General features: G+C 43.2%; 1 protein-coding gene across 2 annotated transcripts in view; it reads right to left on the bottom strand.

The window, feature by feature from the left end:
* Positions 1-3,573: 3,573 nt before the first annotated feature.
* Positions 3,574-17,336, bottom strand: part of sema5a (sema domain, seven thrombospondin repeats (type 1 and type 1-like), transmembrane domain (TM) and short cytoplasmic domain, (semaphorin) 5A) — a 129,697-nt gene continuing 115,934 nt past the window's right edge. The window contains exons 18-23 of one of the 2 annotated variants that reach the window (XR_005071605.1): positions 15,136-15,306; positions 14,734-14,889; positions 11,806-11,850; positions 9,235-9,446; positions 6,260-6,488; positions 4,905-5,040 (exon numbers count right to left, since the gene is read on the bottom strand). Coding sequence is in view for 1 of the 2 variants with exons in the window: in XM_037079862.1 (XP_036935757.1) it covers positions 4,921-5,040; positions 9,235-9,446; positions 11,806-11,850; positions 14,734-14,889; positions 15,136-15,306 (704 nt within the window). In the remaining variant the exon portion in view is untranslated. Of the gene's footprint in view, positions 5,041-6,259; positions 6,489-9,234; positions 9,447-11,805; positions 11,851-14,733; positions 14,890-15,135; positions 15,307-17,336 lie in introns of both variants that reach the window. The other variant, XM_037079862.1, reaches the window with a different exon arrangement.

A 17,336-nucleotide genomic window follows, 5' to 3' on the forward strand; every position in this document is an offset into this window, starting at 1 on the left:
TTTCATTTTCATTTCAACCTCTCCACAATTAAAGCCCCCCGTTGCTTAGTCATTTGAACTCTACTATCAAGCAGGATTACAGGAAACGCTGTGTTTTCGGCAGCAGGAAATAAACATGACAGCTGAAGCAGCTGAAGGTGAACACGACGAGACAGTAAAACACAGCAGATGTTTGAAAGCACAAACGTGACGAGAGAAAATAAAGAGATTTAGTTAGAAGCTACAAAAGTACTGAGAGATGAGTACACAGACTTTTTAAAAAAACGCCTTGATGGGGGAGACAGGTGCTTGTTACGGCTTGGCTATACTCCAGAGAAGGTCCATCACCGGTGCGGCTCGGTTGAACACTTTCGATAAGAAAGCTAGGGATGGAAAAGCATGTCGGCGCGGCTCAGTACGACTCGGCACGGCCAAAAGTGCTAGTGAAGAAAACGCCATTAGTGCCCCTTTAACCTCCTCTAATTCTCTCTCACAAACAACGACTAAACAGTTCTGGCTGGAGGAACCACTGGCATTGAATAACTTCATTAGACACTTTCAGTCGGGGGACATAATTTGTGGCCATTTGTGTAGTTAGTCCTGCTGATATTACAGGATGGTGTGGTGTTCAGGGAGGCTGGTGTAAAAGCACGGTGATCCATGTGAATGAGAGAATAACTGGGTCTCGAGAGGAAAAAAAAGAGAGGTGTTTAATGGGATGTTCACGCTCTGTTACCTGCCCGACAGGAACAATCTCACTCACTCACCTTGTTTGCCACTCACAGACCTCTGTACACAGGCTGCTTATTAACAGAGCTCCTGAATGCTTCATGAGCTAAATGGTTACATGCGCAGAGAGGACTGGATAATATTTGCAGAAAGATATTTATAGGAAGTGTGTTTTGTATTCAGGTGGCATCATGAGGGCATCAATCAAAACAAATGTTAAGAAAATAAGCATGGCATTCTCAGTCTGGACGGGATTCTTATGGGTCAATAATGTTATTGATATTGTTGTAAAGATTAAATTTGAACTCTTCAAAATTGGGATCATGAGCTTATCAAGGATGATGAGATGTATTCATAAGCTTCAAGTCATTGATTGATGTTATACTAATTAAACAGCTGACCTTTTCATAAACATTTACATTTTTCTGTATTATCAGTTTACTTGTTTTGCAAATTCATGATCAAAACCTTAAAATGACAGCTGACAATGTTCTTGATATACAGGTAAAAATGTACAGCATTGCCCATTTAATGGTACTTGTACATAATACTTTAATTGTAAATTCATATTTTATTTTATTTCTTTATTTATTTCACAACTTGTAGTCTGGCAGCTCCAATCAGACCCGAAGCGTCAGTATTTGAGGGATGAGATTCAATAATCGACTATCTTTCTCCAGGAAGTTACATTTGGCCGCTTAAACTCACACATTTTTGCTGCAAACTTTTGTAAAGAAGTAAGGTGTTACAGCCATTCTCGCAGCTTTGTGGCTAATGCTGAGCTAAATGCTAAAGTGACTATGGTAACGTGCTCAAAACGACAGTGCTTACACACTGGTATAGTGTTTACCATTTTCACCATCTTGGTTTAGTGTGTTTACATACAAATATTCGCTAATCATATTGGGAAAGTACAGCTGATGGGATGTCAGTCAGACAAATTGGAATCTATAGCTCATGAGCACTAGATGAAGATCCTGAATCCCTTCTCCAGAGGCACTGCATCCAGTGGTTGTTAGTATATTTCACTACTACCAGCAAATGTCAACCTCATGGTGGTGATACGGGTGTCATTAGAGTATCACAATCTCTGTCACTATAAAGCAGGATATATCACCTAGGAACCATGACTGTCTTAACTTTGTACCAATTCATCCGTTAACTGTCAAGATATTTGGAAACTTTGACCTAATGGAGACGCTAGAGAAAAAAACAAGGTGTCACCAACATCTGTAGGTTTAATCCTCTGCGGAACATGAGTGTCAACACAAAATTTAAGAGCCTTTCATCCAGTACATGTTGGGATATTTAACTACAAACAGTAAATGTCAACCTCATGGTGGTGCTGGAGTAATTGTTCAAGGATCACTAAAGTTAAGAGGATATATCATCTGGGAACCATGAATGTCTTGTCCTGTCAAATTTTTCTCCAAAGTGAAAACTCTGAGCAGTTGGTCATCACCAAAGTCTGTAGGATTCATCCTCTGGGGAACATGAGTGTGTGTTCAAAACTGTATAGCATTCCGTTTCGCACATGTTGGGATATTTCAGTTTGGACCAAAATGTATGTTGGCATGTCACTTAAGCCTACGTAAAACAGGAGGCAGATTGGAGTCCGTCTCATCCTGCGAGACACATCTGACTTTGACTTCTTTATACCCACGCAAGCACTCACGCAGTCCGTTTCCCTGACAAGCGCAAGTCCTGCTATTGCGACCTTTAGCTGTGACCTTTAGCGGTCCCTGAATGCCACTTTGGGAAAGTCATTCATTGTCCTTGGCGCTGCTGTCAAAGTGGAATGTCACACATAGCCACGAACTGCATAGCTCATGTTGCTCACAAATGCGCGGAATGAGCAAAATTGCTGAGGAAAGCTTCCGCACTGCTGGTTGTAGGTGCAGGTGTGTGTCTCTGGAGGAAACATACATTATGTGTGCATCCACTAATGACTCATCAGTCAACATTTGGTGTGGTCAGTGTGGAACAAATGGCTGTTTTATCCAACACGCACATAGTCTGAAACTGCATCGTGAGAAGAACCACGATTGAGAGAGAAATGTGCCTATTTTCAGCATCTCACCTGCATACACACCCGCTGACCTCTACTCTGTATGTGTGCATACACAACCGTCCGCGTGACGACTGCTGCATCGCTTCCTCAGGTAGCACGAACGGACTCGAGGTAGAGAGATTGATTCTCTGGAGCAAACAGTGCTAGGTACGTACGTTGGGCTGCCTCAGCAACCCCCCACCTCCCCTCCATCCAACCAACCAAACAGTGTGGTGATTAATAACACCCCCTCCATTACCCTCTGCACACAGATGGGCCGTCAGGTTGAAGGTTGATGGAGAACAGCGCTGTGTGTGGTGTTACACCCCATCATACAGATTAGAGTTTGGACTTCAGACAGCGCGCCCCCCCCCCAAACCAGCTCCACCTTTACCCTGCTGCCGCACGCGATTTGTATCCTTCAGGTATCCTTCCACTGCTGCCGATGCCATTTGTCACCGCAGGGCCCTGCTGAAGACTCCCTTTAAAAAAAAAAAAAAAAAAAAAAAAACGGGTGGAGGGACTTCCACTCTGATTTTGAGTGATTTATGAAGTGCCACTGAGTGCTTACAGTGCTGTGGTTTTTACAGTGTTCTGCCGGAGGAATATCAAAGTCTCTGAAGTTGTCAGAGCAAACCACAGCAGGCAGAAGTGTCTCTCACTTGCAACTGAGTGCTTTATATCACTCCAGCTGAAGCTATCTCTGTGTGTCATAAAAGCAGAGGAGATAAAACTCTGGGAGATCAAAGATTCACAAATGAAAGGGGGGGAGAAAAAAAAAAAAAAAACACATCCAGAACTCACACTCTGACAAGTCTGTTGTGTACGAAGCAGTTTTTAATTTATGCACAGTAACACAAGCAAACATGTAAAAAGAGTTAGTTGCAACTGAGCCGTTGAATAACCTAATATTTGGTTATACACTCTGAAACAGAAATATCTCAACTTGATGAATGGATTTCATCTTATAGTAATATGAGTAGCACTCCAGTCGGGGGTTCAGGAGAACAACCTTTTTGTTGCTACGCGCCGTCTGTACAGTAAATGCCATTAACATCCTGCTCTCACAAATACATACTGAACTCAGAAGCCAAAAGGAAGAGCGAACACTATCAAAATTCAAAAACATCATTGTTATTATTTTTTTTTTTTTACAAAAAATATAAAAAGTACGGTGACAAAGACTGAACTCGATGCGGGCTGATGAGAAATCTCCCAATTTTCAGAATGCACATAAACTTTCTTTTTTTCAAAAGGAAATGTTTTTATTCTTTAAACACTTGATACATTGAATAAATGTATTTAGAAAACTACAGACATAGGCTTCAAACTTAACTTCCTGTACAAAACATATTTACCTTTACCTTTAAAAGCAAATGAAAAAAAAAACAAAAAAAAAACTTTAAGTTCAATCACTGCAAGCTGCGAGAGCCTGTAACAGGAAGAAAAAAACAAAAGAAATGGACAAACTTGACCACAGACTTCAAATATCTACATCCTGATTCGAGGACTCGGGGTGGGGGTGGATTGATATTGATCCGTCTGGAGGTTGCTGCAGCAGTAAATAGTAAAAAGCCACTAGGCATCACCACAGTCTTCGCTTTCATGACTTCCAAAACCAGCCCCGAACCAAAGACCAGCGAAAAAAGGCTCGAGTCCCCCAAACCCTGGAATGCGACCAACCATGCAAAACGAAAACAGAGAAAAACACGTCAGATGAAGTCATGCAAAGCGGTTTTGTGGTTATTTCCCATCATTACAAATACAGGTCTTCTTTTTTTTCCTTTTTTTTTTTCAGAGGCGTCACAGGAAAGTTAAAAGGGATCACATTTTTCCCACAGTTTCATTGAGTTCTTAATTGTTCCCTTTTTTTTTTTGTCCACGTCGGGAAATCCAGTTGTCCGTTTCTCAGCGAGAGTCAAAAAATATGAGCTTTCCGAGCGTACCCCAAGGCACCTGAGAGAATGTGGGCGATTTTTCCCTCTGTTGGCAACGCTGTGTGTCTGTTTTTACATTACATATGTAAGAGTGGGACTATCCCACGCATGGTGTCACGAATCTCAATACAAAGCACACAGAAAAGAATACAGTCAACAAAAAAAAATGGATGAAAGGGTTGGCGTCCTCTCTATGGTATGGAGTCTGAACTGCTGAATCGAGGGTTAATAGTCATCGTAGGTGTTGAGGTCGGTGAAGTATGCGTTGGTATATGTCTTCCCGGCAAGCTGTGGGTTGAAGTACTTATTTCTTTCCTCCAGGATCAGGTTGTTTTTGTTGAAGGCCTGGGGGATAAAAAAAAGAAGAAAAAAAAAGAATAGATGGAAAGGAGAAAAGGGAGAGGAGTCAGTACGGACTTGTTTGCGACACATTGCATCAAGTGATTATTCAGCCCAGATGGCGAGGTAAAAAGCAAATCCATCTAGCCCAAAACACCAACAAAAAAGGGGGGGGAGCAAGACAAATCAATGGGGAGGCCGCTCAGTGAATGAAACATACATTTCACAGAGCAAGGTCAAAGCATTTGCAAACAGGGCTGGAGAAATGATAAGCCACCACAGGGCTAAACTTTTTTCCAATGCGTGTCCGTATGTCCACCTCTGTCATCCCTAATACCCAGCATCAGCAGCTTTTATGGCCCTTGGATTGCTGGCCCTCTAGGACAATCCCGACCATAAAAATCGATCAAAGGGGGGCCTCTTCTCCGTTAAACAATAAGGAAGAGCCATGAGGGCGTCTTCTCTGTGCCTGCGTGACACGGTAAACATGGAATGAGCTTCTGATGTGGTGCTCAATACAACATCAGCAATTTGCCAAATGGATGTGTTCATATCCAGTCTGTCGTAGTCTGGGAGCGTGTGCCGGCAGTCCCTTGGGGCAGTGTAATTGAACACTTGATGATGCTGCATTTGCGGCTGACGGATGTTTCAGACTGACACTGATAGGGAACGAGCATGCCGGACAAAAAACTCATATATTTTGCCTCTTTTCCCATTATGTGATTTGCACACAGAGGGATTGTAATCAACACTCCCGCAGCCCCGGAGACGGTTATGTGTCTCCGCAGGTGGCCCCATGGCTGCTTTTAAACAGCTGTGCTGCGGTGCTTGTTAGCATTATCTACTTTGTCTCCTCGCCTTAAACCTGCTTAATTGGCTGGAGAATGATTACATTTGAGTTTTCTGGCGCAGTAAACAAAATTTGCCTCAACTATGAAGTGGCATTAGTGATCGAGAGGGAACAGAGGAGCATAATGAAACAGCATCACAATGAAGTTGTCGTCCGCAACCCATCAAATCAAAACAATCAAGTAAAAAAAATAGAGGACAAAAACGAGACAAACATGAAGAAAAAGAACATGCAAATGGAGGCACAGAAAAAAAAAAAAGCGGGGATACACTGCCTTCTCACAAGCCGGGCGGGAGATGTGTGGGGGTGGGGGTCATGATGGAGGGATGATGGGGGTCTGAGCGGTGAAAGAGAAACTAGAGTCTGTACTCCAACCTGCCACACACAGGAAGTGCCACAGGAAGTGGAAGGGCGGGGCACGGTGGGGAAGAGGAAGTAGTAGTGGTTGGGGTGAAAGAGCTGTTGGGGGGGTCAAGAGGCGGGACGTTGTAGAGGTCAGTGGTTAGTAGAAAATCTCCAGGCCGCGCATGGACACCCCCATGTTAGCAGAGAGAGGCTGGTGCATGGCGGGGTCGTCCAAGGGCAAGAGTACCGACACATCTGGCTGCAGGGAGGAGAGGAATGGGCAAGAGTCATCCTCAAAGAAAAACCCCAAGGCCACGCTCTGTCTCAAGCCTGGAAATATGATCAGCTGCACATGAAACTACAGATCAGTGGTGACGTCAGTCTGCTGGAAATACACCAGCTGGCCAAGACACCAGCATCTACGACACATTGTGACTAGGATCATCAGGATTTGAGCCGGGGAAAAAAAAACTCTAAAGCATGGCATCAGGTGTTCATCAGTCCTGCCTATAAACGCTCAAAGGAGGCACATTAAGGTTCTGCACACTTAATGGTTTAAAATTCACTGCAGCATCCGAACTGTTTAGGCTCAGCGAGTGACGGTCGGAGGCAGACTGTGCTTTAGAAAAAAAAATTAGACACTGTTCATTCGTCATACGGCTCCTTTTGTATTTTCACATCGACTGTCTATATTCATATCCAGCGCTATTTGCAACTGAACTAACCGAATTATGCTCTCTGCTCCTGACTCTAATTGCATGACAGATGAACGCTCCTCACACCTTTATCCCGCAATGAAATTACATTCGGGGACGCTTGCTCCGAGCCAGAGGATCTGTTCTTTCTGCGGCACAAAACACTTTCAATATCCGTGAAGCAGTTTTGCAAACAGAGATCCATGTATTCACTAAGTTTATAATATTCATCTGACACTGAAGAGCTTCTCTGATAGAATTGAGGATATCAAACGTAAACAAACACAAGATGATGATTGATCAATATAATACAGTAAAATCAAGCTGACTAAATACCGAAAGTTTTACTTCAGAGTAAAACTTGGAAGATCTCTAACAGTGTCGAAGTCTTAGCTTTGGATTCCTCTGCATTTTGATATATACCAGGCTGCAGAACGGCTACATTTCAAAGTGTAAGAAAACTGCAGAGATAGATCTCAGATGAGCAGCAAGTTTGGCTATTAGCTTACTACCTACATCGGTAAATCTTAAAGTGTGAGTGTGAGTTGACACATCATTTATTTACTATCCTACATTTGCTTGTGGGATAACTGTTTACAGGAAAAAAAAAGCCCAGGTTACAATGAGCACCTTCACAGTTAGAAAACGGTTGGTCAGCTTTAACGTAAGCTGCATATGTTAGCCAGTTCAGCTATTAGCTTAGCACCTAAAACGGCAACTGAGTGACCTCAGAGGCAACATCGTCACCTGACTGCATTAGCACGTTGGGTAATAGCTACATTCAGAAAGCAGTTTACAACTACTTCCACTGGGTATTTTCCCATGCTATTAGAGTTCAGGCTAACATTAGCAGCTCTATTGTGATTAGCTTAGACCTCAGCTTATGTTACATTTGACAAACATAATGCCCAGAAGCTTCTTTATTTTATCCTTAAAATAAGTATGTGAGCAAAGCAGCTTTACAGGGTTATGTTGCATATTTATTTGTATTGAACTTGAGCTGGTTTCTGGCTCCTTTCCACGGATCATCAGCTGGTCAGGGTGGTGACATTTTTCCTTGGTGCCTTAACTTTGGTCTAATGTTTTTAGGTACGGAATCTTGTAAAGCACCATTAAGCGCAGACTAAAAACAAGTTGGAGAAACAAACAACATGTGAAGCTAGCGTTAGCTTGACAAGCTAGCTACAGTGGTAACAGCTAACAGGCTAATATCTGAAAAAGAAGTGATTTCTTTTCTGTTTGAATTCAATGATCCATTCAAAAGTAACTACACGTTTATAATGCCTAATCTCTCACTTTTATGATTACTATTAAGAACTGCATATCTGCAGTGTGAGAATAGAATGCTTGACAGGCGTAGTAGCAGTAAGTTGGCAATTAAATCAAGCTAAGCTTCCCTCTAACAATGATTCACGCCATGTAGCGCTGCATATATCCAGTAGCTGCTTATCAACAGGAAGACCATTTATTCTCCAGAGCCTTTAAGTGGCCTGCTGGTGCCAGACTATCTCACAAATGTAGTTACTAAGAATATTTTGAGGCTAATTCTTTTAATGGTATAATCTCATGATACCAGATTCATTGCTTCTGAAGCTCCTTTGTGGGGCTAAACAAATGCACAGTGTGTTAAAGTGGTTGAAACACCCTTTAACACAGAGCACTGGGAATCCTTGAAAAAAGAAAGAAAAAAAAAAAAAAGCCCAGCTGGAGCTTGAAGTAGCTGTGGACAAGCATTAATCACCAGCTCAGTCTGGCATTAAAAGGCCTGATGTATGAGCAGATAAGAGGCTGTTTGAGGAGTTGGATCTCTGTCACCGGCTCTGCTACATCCGACCGTCTGCAATTGAGGACGCAGTAATGCCACCAAGAAACCTGTCTAAGCTGGGAAAAAGTGCAGATGCTGAGCGCCTTCGCTGACTACCTACCCACGCACTAACAAGTACTGTAATTGCATTAGTATGTCATGAGAAAGCAGTGTATGACCACTGACACAGAACAAAGTCACACACTGAGACACACAGCAGAGGAGCACACGCAGAGAGAGGATGTACGCACAACTGCCTATCTGTTACACGACTGGAGAGCGTCGGTGCACGACAGGAGGTGGCGTGACAGTGACAGTCATGCAGTAAAGAGGTGTGTTTAATCACCACCGACACTGGAGGAAGAAGGGCACTGACTCAAAGTGTGGCATCCATAGATTAAGTCAAACAGCAGGGATGTGTTACAAAGTGCTGCTCTACGTGTCCTGTCGAGCGTGACCCGCAGTGAACCCCACAACCCCCCCACGGAGCAAACCTGCCCACAGACCTTGATGGCTTCCACCGAGTCGTACTTGTCCAGCTTGTTGATGTGGTTGGTGATGCTGGTGTTGAGCGGGGCGGCCGAGATGGGGTGGATGACGGTGGCGTCGTGCGACTGCTGCTGGTAGCGCTGGCAGTACGAGTACACCAGCAGGGTGACCAGGCAGCCGAGGATGGAGCTGCTGAGCCCCACGGCGATCATGTGGAAGAGGTTGAAGTCTGGAAGAGGAAAAGGGAAGGGGTGATTCTCTGTCAGTTCGCACGCGTGGAAGTGGTAATTGAGGCTGCAATTCATATGGTAATAATGGAGTGCTCTGCAATAAAGAAGACGCTCTGGGACTGTTGAAGAATTTTTTTTTCCCTGTCTCTTCAGTTCGCTCTGTTCTTACTCTGCGCTGTCGGGACCTACTCTATATCACGGATGAAATACGTGTACGTGTTGGGCAACACTGCGCCCTGCTTTTATCCGGCATTCACCCGCGACTTTAAACTAGATTTTGTACACATTTATCTTCATTACTGTAACAATTCCTCCAGCTTTTTTTTCTGCAATAATGCCGACTGTGTCATTGACAGAGGCTGCTGTAAAAAAAATGTTTCTTTTTTTTTGAAAACATCAAGAAAAGAAATAAAATAAAGAAAACTATGCTACTCAATGTATTTTTAAATGCTGCTGTATCACGTGTTTGGTCATTAATGAAAGCAGGTAGAACTTTTCATTATTCACTGTACTTCTTAAAATCATTTTTCCACAACAACGGAAGTCAAACGCAATAAAAGCTGCTTTGGTATCAGTATTGTTAATGCACAGTCCCAGGTGTTTTAAAATGTACCCAAAGGTTGTATTAAAAGTAAAGATATCATGTAAACGTATTACTTTGGTTAAGGTGATTGTCATCCACACAAACAGTAATTGGGCTAAAGTCTTAAAGTATTTGATAATAAATACATGTAAGTAAAGGCATGTATATACTGAGTACAGTGGGTCAGCTGATTAGCGGATCTTATTTTCTGTCTTCTTTGGAATATGGAAAACAGTACTCCATTTTCACCTGATTGCAGAGAAAATACATGAATTTGAAATGCACTAATTCAGCCCTGATGCAGAATGCAATCAGCAACGTGAAGGCTTTCGCACACCAAGTCATTTTACTTTGGTCCAAAATAGCAGCAGGTATAAAAAGAAGTACAACCCCATGTGGTGCCAATCATGTTAACTCGCGTCCGTCATCAATTCATTCAGAACAATTTTGATTTTCTATATTTTTTGCACCTGTCATAGTTGTTTAGAGGGTTATTTGGCTACTCAGAGCCACCGTAGTGTGATAAAACAGACTGACCACAGGAAAACGATTTGGCCATGAGCTTGACCAATATCTTTGGCTCCAGGTGAAACCAGCACTTTTCTGATGGCATCATTTGGATACTAACAATGTAATGCGATGTTTGTGTAGTGTGTATCTGCGTGTGTGTCATGACATCATGAAATACAACTGGAAGCAATCGGGATAATTCCGTAGCTTTCAAGAGGTGAGAGAACTACAGACTCATCTTCACCGCTTATCAACTCCATTTTGTCTCATATTGCGAATTTTCACAATAAATATTAAAAGAAACTCCTCGGAATCAGTGTGCCAGGTCTCTGTGTTGTGTTTGGTTTTTATCGGATGACGGATTAAAAAATGCACATTTAAAAAAAGCAGAATTAGTGTGCCTTTACCTGTAACTAAAGTTATCAAATAAATAGAATATGTAACAAGAGCAATCCCCACAGAGCATCATGTTTAGTGGATACTTAAGCTTGAATAGTCCAAAAAGTTTCAGTCTCAAACTATTTTTTTTTGTCAAGAGTGCAGTCCTGCACTGACTTCTATTTATACATGTTAAAAAATGTATAGCACAGAACAATAGTTTGTTTTTGCCCTGAGCACTGTCTGTTTGCTGCAGCACTCCCTCCTCCAGCAGGATAAATAATGTTGAGGCAGGCTGGGGGGGGGGGGGGGCGGGGGGGGCACAAAAGGTCCCAAAAAGTCTCACCTCTCCTCGAGTGGGTTATTGCATTCTCATATTTGGGCTGTGCAACTTGGCGGTAAGATGGCACTGTTAAAAGTGACTTTATTGATTTGTTCAAACTCCAACTGTAACAGTGGAAACTGCAGTGTTCTGGTCATTTAACGTGGCTGAAGGTTTTCCTTCCTTCCCATAGCCGAGCTACGATGTTACAGTGCAGTCTGTGGCGTCTGCTGTGCTGCCTCGAGTTTACGTTAATATTCTGGGGAGGATATTATATTCAGGGCTTGAGAAGTGCTGTGCAGCATATAAAAAAAATAAAAAAAAACTTGACTAATTTCACACAGTCCATCTTTGACTACCTCCAGATATAATCAGATAGTCATTTTTCTTGAACGCATCTTGGGGACGTTTCCAGCTGGATTTATACGCCGTTAAGCAGGATTAGAAAGCTGTCTCATTGCTAAAGATGCTGTACATGTGCAACGCCAGGTGTTATCCTCCCATCTCCCCCCCCAACACACATACACACACTCTCTATCTCTCACACACACACGCTAAAATTTACCTCCACAGCGCCTCTCCTCTTGGCTGGAGCGTGCAATCGAGACTTCTGACAAAGGGAAAGAAAAAAAAACAGCAAAAGGCAGCAGAATTAGGGCCAGAAAACCAGACGCATGCACACGTCCCTGTTAGCATGACAAATTGTACCCTTGAAGGTGAGAGTGGAGATGAAAAGCTGCGCTCAATATGAAACAGATATCGTAAAAAACTCTGCGAGCTAATCACAGCCGTGGCACCTGGAGTGGTTTATGAAAAGTATCAGCTCTCATTAAAGGAAATGAAGTACAAGACGCTGCTAATGAACCTTAATGGACTACCTTTCCCATTAAAGGGGATGGATGATAAGGTATGAAGGAAAATGGGTGATTCTATAAAGCCCTGTGATAAGTTTTCACGACTATTATATCCCTGCTAATTAATACAGGATAGGTTACACATTTATGTTTCAATCAAATGTTTGTTCTGTCTAATAATTAACGACTCCCGAAGTTTGAGAACTCTGTCACTCATGAATATGCAACTCTATCCAAATGTGCACAGCTGTAATAACATTAGCATCCTTTGTTGCAGGGAGGGGTTTTAACGATCTCTCTGTGTAGTTGGGATCAATGCTCTGGAGTGTCTCCCATTACTAGCTGTCAATAGGGCTGATGCCTGTCTAAGCAGATATCAATACAAATGGTGTGTGCAGGATATGTGGTTCTATAAGCTGTTAATGTAGGTTTTAACTTTCTAAACTTGAATGTTTTCAGGAAGCATTAAACAGCTGTTAGCTTAGCACGTTTAACCAGTGTGCACAAGACTGAAGTGAGATGGATTGAGAAAAGATGTTGGAGTGTCCAGATTGTTATTTTTCAGCCCTCTCCTTCAAGATTGTGTGTGTGTATATATATATATATATATATATATATATATATATATATATATATATAATATAATATTCGTATACAGGCAGAAGATCAATCGCATCTCTGTATCAGGGTGTTGTTCGCATCATCATCAAACAAACGTGGGGAACTTATTAGTTATGGCTGATTGAAGGTCTCTAGTAAAGAGCGTGTCAGTCGTCTGTATGGTTTTTCCTTTATCCTGCAGCATCACAGAAATATAACCAACAATAAGCCAGTGGCGGAGTCAGGATGTTTGAGGGGCGGGGCAACAGAGAACAAAAAGGGCACTGGCATGCAGAAAGTTGTGAAATATTTACAGTCAACACAGGGCACACTCGCAGTGTTTCTTTCAAACATGGGGCCACCAGGGGGGGCAAATATCACCCTGCAACCCCCCTGAGTCCACCAATACAATGAGCCATATAAAGTTGCAATAAAGCGTGTGGATGTTTTAAAATGAATTATAAGATTCATCTCTGTTTCCCTTGGCAATCATGGTTGGCCCTGCCCCTTATTTCCACCACCGTAAGCTGTACTGTTAGCACGCCTGGCTAATTAGCTTTTCTAGTTACTACAGTTGTAACGAAACCTCACTACCAAGGCTGGGGAGCACATCATTAGCTAAGGAGTTAAGTTTGTGGGGTTACTTTAAAATCAAGCCATTCTATAATTAGCATCTCTACTCTATGACGTATCAATTCCTGAGGCTATCAGTGTTTATGTCAGTGTTAGCAGCTGCTCTTTATTTCATCTGTGGACACTTGCAATCTGGAAACCCGAGCCAATATTACGTTAGCCAAACACACAACAGTCTGATCTTACATGTCTTCTTATCACACTGATAACAGGCTACTGGCACTAAGCGGCTCTCCGCTGCAATAAAAAGAAGCAATTGTTTCATCATTTAGCATTACTATTACTAACTTTTTCCCCGGGACGTGCAGCTTTATAGCCTCAGGTTTTTAGTGTTATCCTGATGTGAAGACATAAAGTGCATATTTTAAGACCCCTTCACCACGTTCTCATTTTAAAACGAGTGTGCTTGCAACATTAAAAAGTCAAACAGCTCATCAAGCCAACATTAGCTTAATTAGCTCGCAAGCTGCAGCTCTGCGACGGTTGTCATTTTGACTACATCTGAAATCAAGGAGTCTTTTGTTTTGACATTTTGAGTGGTAAATCTGCAACTATCATCATTGTAAGAATGTAAGAATGTGCTGTGTGAAAAAGGGCCAGCTTGAAATGGTGACGCTGATCTTATCTCACCACTTTACTAAAAATATAATGTTCACGCAAGTCGTCTAGCCTCAATGTTGTTAATTAAATTGAGTTGACATTTAAAGGAGTCGTTCCGTTGTTAATAAACAACGATAAAACCCCCACGCACTTTTTCCTTACTGCTGCCATTAGAGTTACATTAAGAAAAAGGTTGCATTATTAATGGGCAGCGGGTCACATAAACATGGACACTAGACATAGTAAAGTAAGAGTTAAAATGCTTATATGACCGGGTACAGAAAACAGCACACAGGAGCCATTTCTCTATTTCCGTCCAGCTTTTGAAAAGAAAAAAAAGGAAAAGTAAAACTGCTGCTGTAAGTGCTTTTTGCATGGCCTGACAAGACTCCTAGGCTCATAATGAAACTAATATAGCAGCGGGGTTGTTGGAATGAGTAGGGAGAACAGCCCTTAAGTGTGGCAACCGGGTTCACGCCCCCGTGTAATCACCTACCGCACTCAGGAGTCCTTCAGCTAGACACTAATCCAAACCATCCCCAAAGGCGCTGCCCTGACGCTGAACCTGACCTCTGACCTGCAAGGAGTTCCTCAGAGGGATCAATAACGTATTTCATTATGGCAGGATTCTTGGAAATGAACTGAATTACCGCTGTGGGCATATGGTGGCAGGTGGCGCAGAATGTGTGTGTGTGTGCTCAAAGTTGTGTGTTTAGTCATGCAAAAGAGTGCCGAACACTTTCCCGAAGAGAAGAGGCGACTGTGTGTGTGTGTGTGTGTGTGTGTGTGTGTGTGTGTGAAATCACCTGGTATAAAATTGGAGTCAGGGGAGCACGGTCTGGTCTCGCTGTTGTTTCCCAAGCACTGGTTTCCGGTGGGAAACAGGACGTCGCAGTGACGCACACGCATCTGGGCCCCGTTGGAGTCGCAGTGGGACCACTCCGACCAGCTGGACCAGCTCTCTAGAAACGGGGATGACAGCACATCTCACAGCCTGTCCAGTGTGCGTCCATATATGTGTGTGTGTGTGGGTTTGAACTGTGTGTGTGTGTGTGTGTGTCTGCCCTCAGTTGCACATTAGTCATGCGTGAGTGCCCTCCGAGAGACTAAAGAAAATAAGCAATGAACCTGTGATGGATTGGTGGCCGAGTCAGAGCCCTAAGCTGCTTATCACTGAGGTGTGTGTGTCTGTGTGTGTGTGTGTGTACCTGGACAGACTTGTGTGTTGCACAGTGCCTCCTCAGTGTGCAGACCCAGGCAGATGTCCCCTCCGTAAGCCGGCGGGGGGTTACTGCAGGTTCGCGTCCTCATGTAGTGTCCCCCTCCGCACGTCACAGAGCACTTGGACCATGAAGACCAGCACGACCAGCTGCCGTCCACTAAAAATGGGGATGTGAGGGTCATATATGTTTAAGTTAGAGGAACAGTTCAACCCTAAAACCAAAAATGCGGTGTTCGTCTTATCTTCAGTGCCATTTATCCACCTCGATGCAGAGTTTTGGAGGTATCGAACGTAAAGATGTCTGCCTTCTGCAAAACTGTGGTTAGCTTAGCTTAGCTTAGGCCCTTTTTAGAGAAGGCTGACATCACTACAGCTGATATCCGTACCACTAAAACAATTTAGATGGACTTATAGCACTACAGTAAGAGGAAAAATATGTACTTTTGATTTCCGGTTGAAACGTCCCTTTTTTTTTTTTTTCCTTACTTGTTAATACAGATTCTTGTTTTCGAGTCAAATATTTATATATAAATACATTTATCTTCTTTCATGTTTTCTAGGATTGAGGTTCCAGGTCATTTCCAAAGATAATTTCCTCTGAACATCAAGCGACTGGAAGTCATTCTGAGCCCTTTCAAACGGCGATGCATGACGCGCAAATATGAGGCAATTTGAATACGCGTGCGAGAGTGTTTCTGAAGTGACAGGAAGTGTGTTTCACCCAGCTGTTACAGCACACGCCTGACCCCCTCCCGTGCTCAACAGTCTCTCCTCTGATTAATAAAGATAAATGAAGCATCGCAATCCGCTGTTGTTGTTCCTCCCTTCATGTGGTGCCAAGTGGCAGAACAGCAGTCGATTAAAAAACACATGGAAATTCATGACTGTATCAGCACACGAGGAAGATGTAGATAGATGAATGAGATGTGGGCGAAATGAAAAGAAGGGGAGACTAAGGAGCAATAAAATGGGGGCATTGTTTGGCCATGAATCACAGCAGAAGTAAATATCCTCCTGGTCAATCATCTGGATAAAACCTTACTTCATTGTGACAGAGAGAGATTCCCTCTTCAGAACCACTAGAGAATTGCTTTTAAAGACCTGCTGATGGCTGGCAGCAAAGTGCAGGTAATTGAAGTTGCCGATGCTTTTTGTCATCTCAGTGTAATTTCTCTATCACAAAGTGACACGTAAGTCGATTCCCGGCCCTCGATGACGGATCGTCTCATCCCGGGTGCAGACGCAAGAAAAACACGGATTCATTCGTCTCTGAACCAGATGGATGGTAGGCATAACACCTTTTCTCCCCTTCTCTCCTTCACAGTGCACTTTTAAAAGGCACTGGATTAGCCATAGGAGGATTACAATTGGTCTAGCGGCGCGGTGTGCCGCCTCAAAATAATATCTCACTTCCAGAGGGGTGCTAATTGAGTGTGCATTAGTATTCATTGCTACTCAGGCTGGGTTAAGTCAGTTCCTTCGGGGGACGGGAGTGTGGAGTTGTTCATCAACATATTGTAGCTACGGTATTATTACAGTCAACAGAATAGCTGTACCACATGTATTAGCATAGCGATGCGGCGCAGGGAAAAAAAATCAAAGTACATCACTCGACGTTCAACTCTGGGGGGGAACACTTTTGGCAACCACTCAGGCAGGCAAAACAAATCTAATGCTCTTAGATCCATCCGAAAGTCTTCATCTGAGCTCGCAGCTGATAACAGCTCACTCTATTAGCGACTGCGATCAAGCTGTTGGGAGCTGAAGAGCGGCCACTTTCACTGAATGAATTAACAGGCTGTAAAAATAGTATGGATGGCCGTCCGCTCTCCCGTGCTCCTTCCGCTTGCTTACAGCACGGCGGCGGCAGCTATGAAGACAGATTGCGCTGGCTGAAGATGATGCGCCGATCCAGGTTTTTTTGTTTTTTTGTTTTGTGGGATACCTAAGCCCTTCTCCAGGGGGCTTGATTAATAATCATCTGAGATGGCGCCCATGCTGGATACCAGGTGTGCTTTATGCCAAACTAAGCACTGGATTTCCATTTAGACAGCTTACTTCCCCTGTCAGACAGAGCATTCTTTTAATTAGAAAGCTTCCTCTCCGCTGTCTTCTGCTTTGAGGAGTGTTGAAAATGCATTGTCTCAAGGCTTTTCACAACAGAGTATGGCCTCCCATGGCTGGCAG

Source organism: Acanthopagrus latus, chromosome 19 (assembly GCF_904848185.1).
Source record: "Acanthopagrus latus isolate v.2019 chromosome 19, fAcaLat1.1, whole genome shotgun sequence".
Classification (NCBI taxonomy): Eukaryota; Metazoa; Chordata; class Actinopteri; order Spariformes; family Sparidae; genus Acanthopagrus; species Acanthopagrus latus.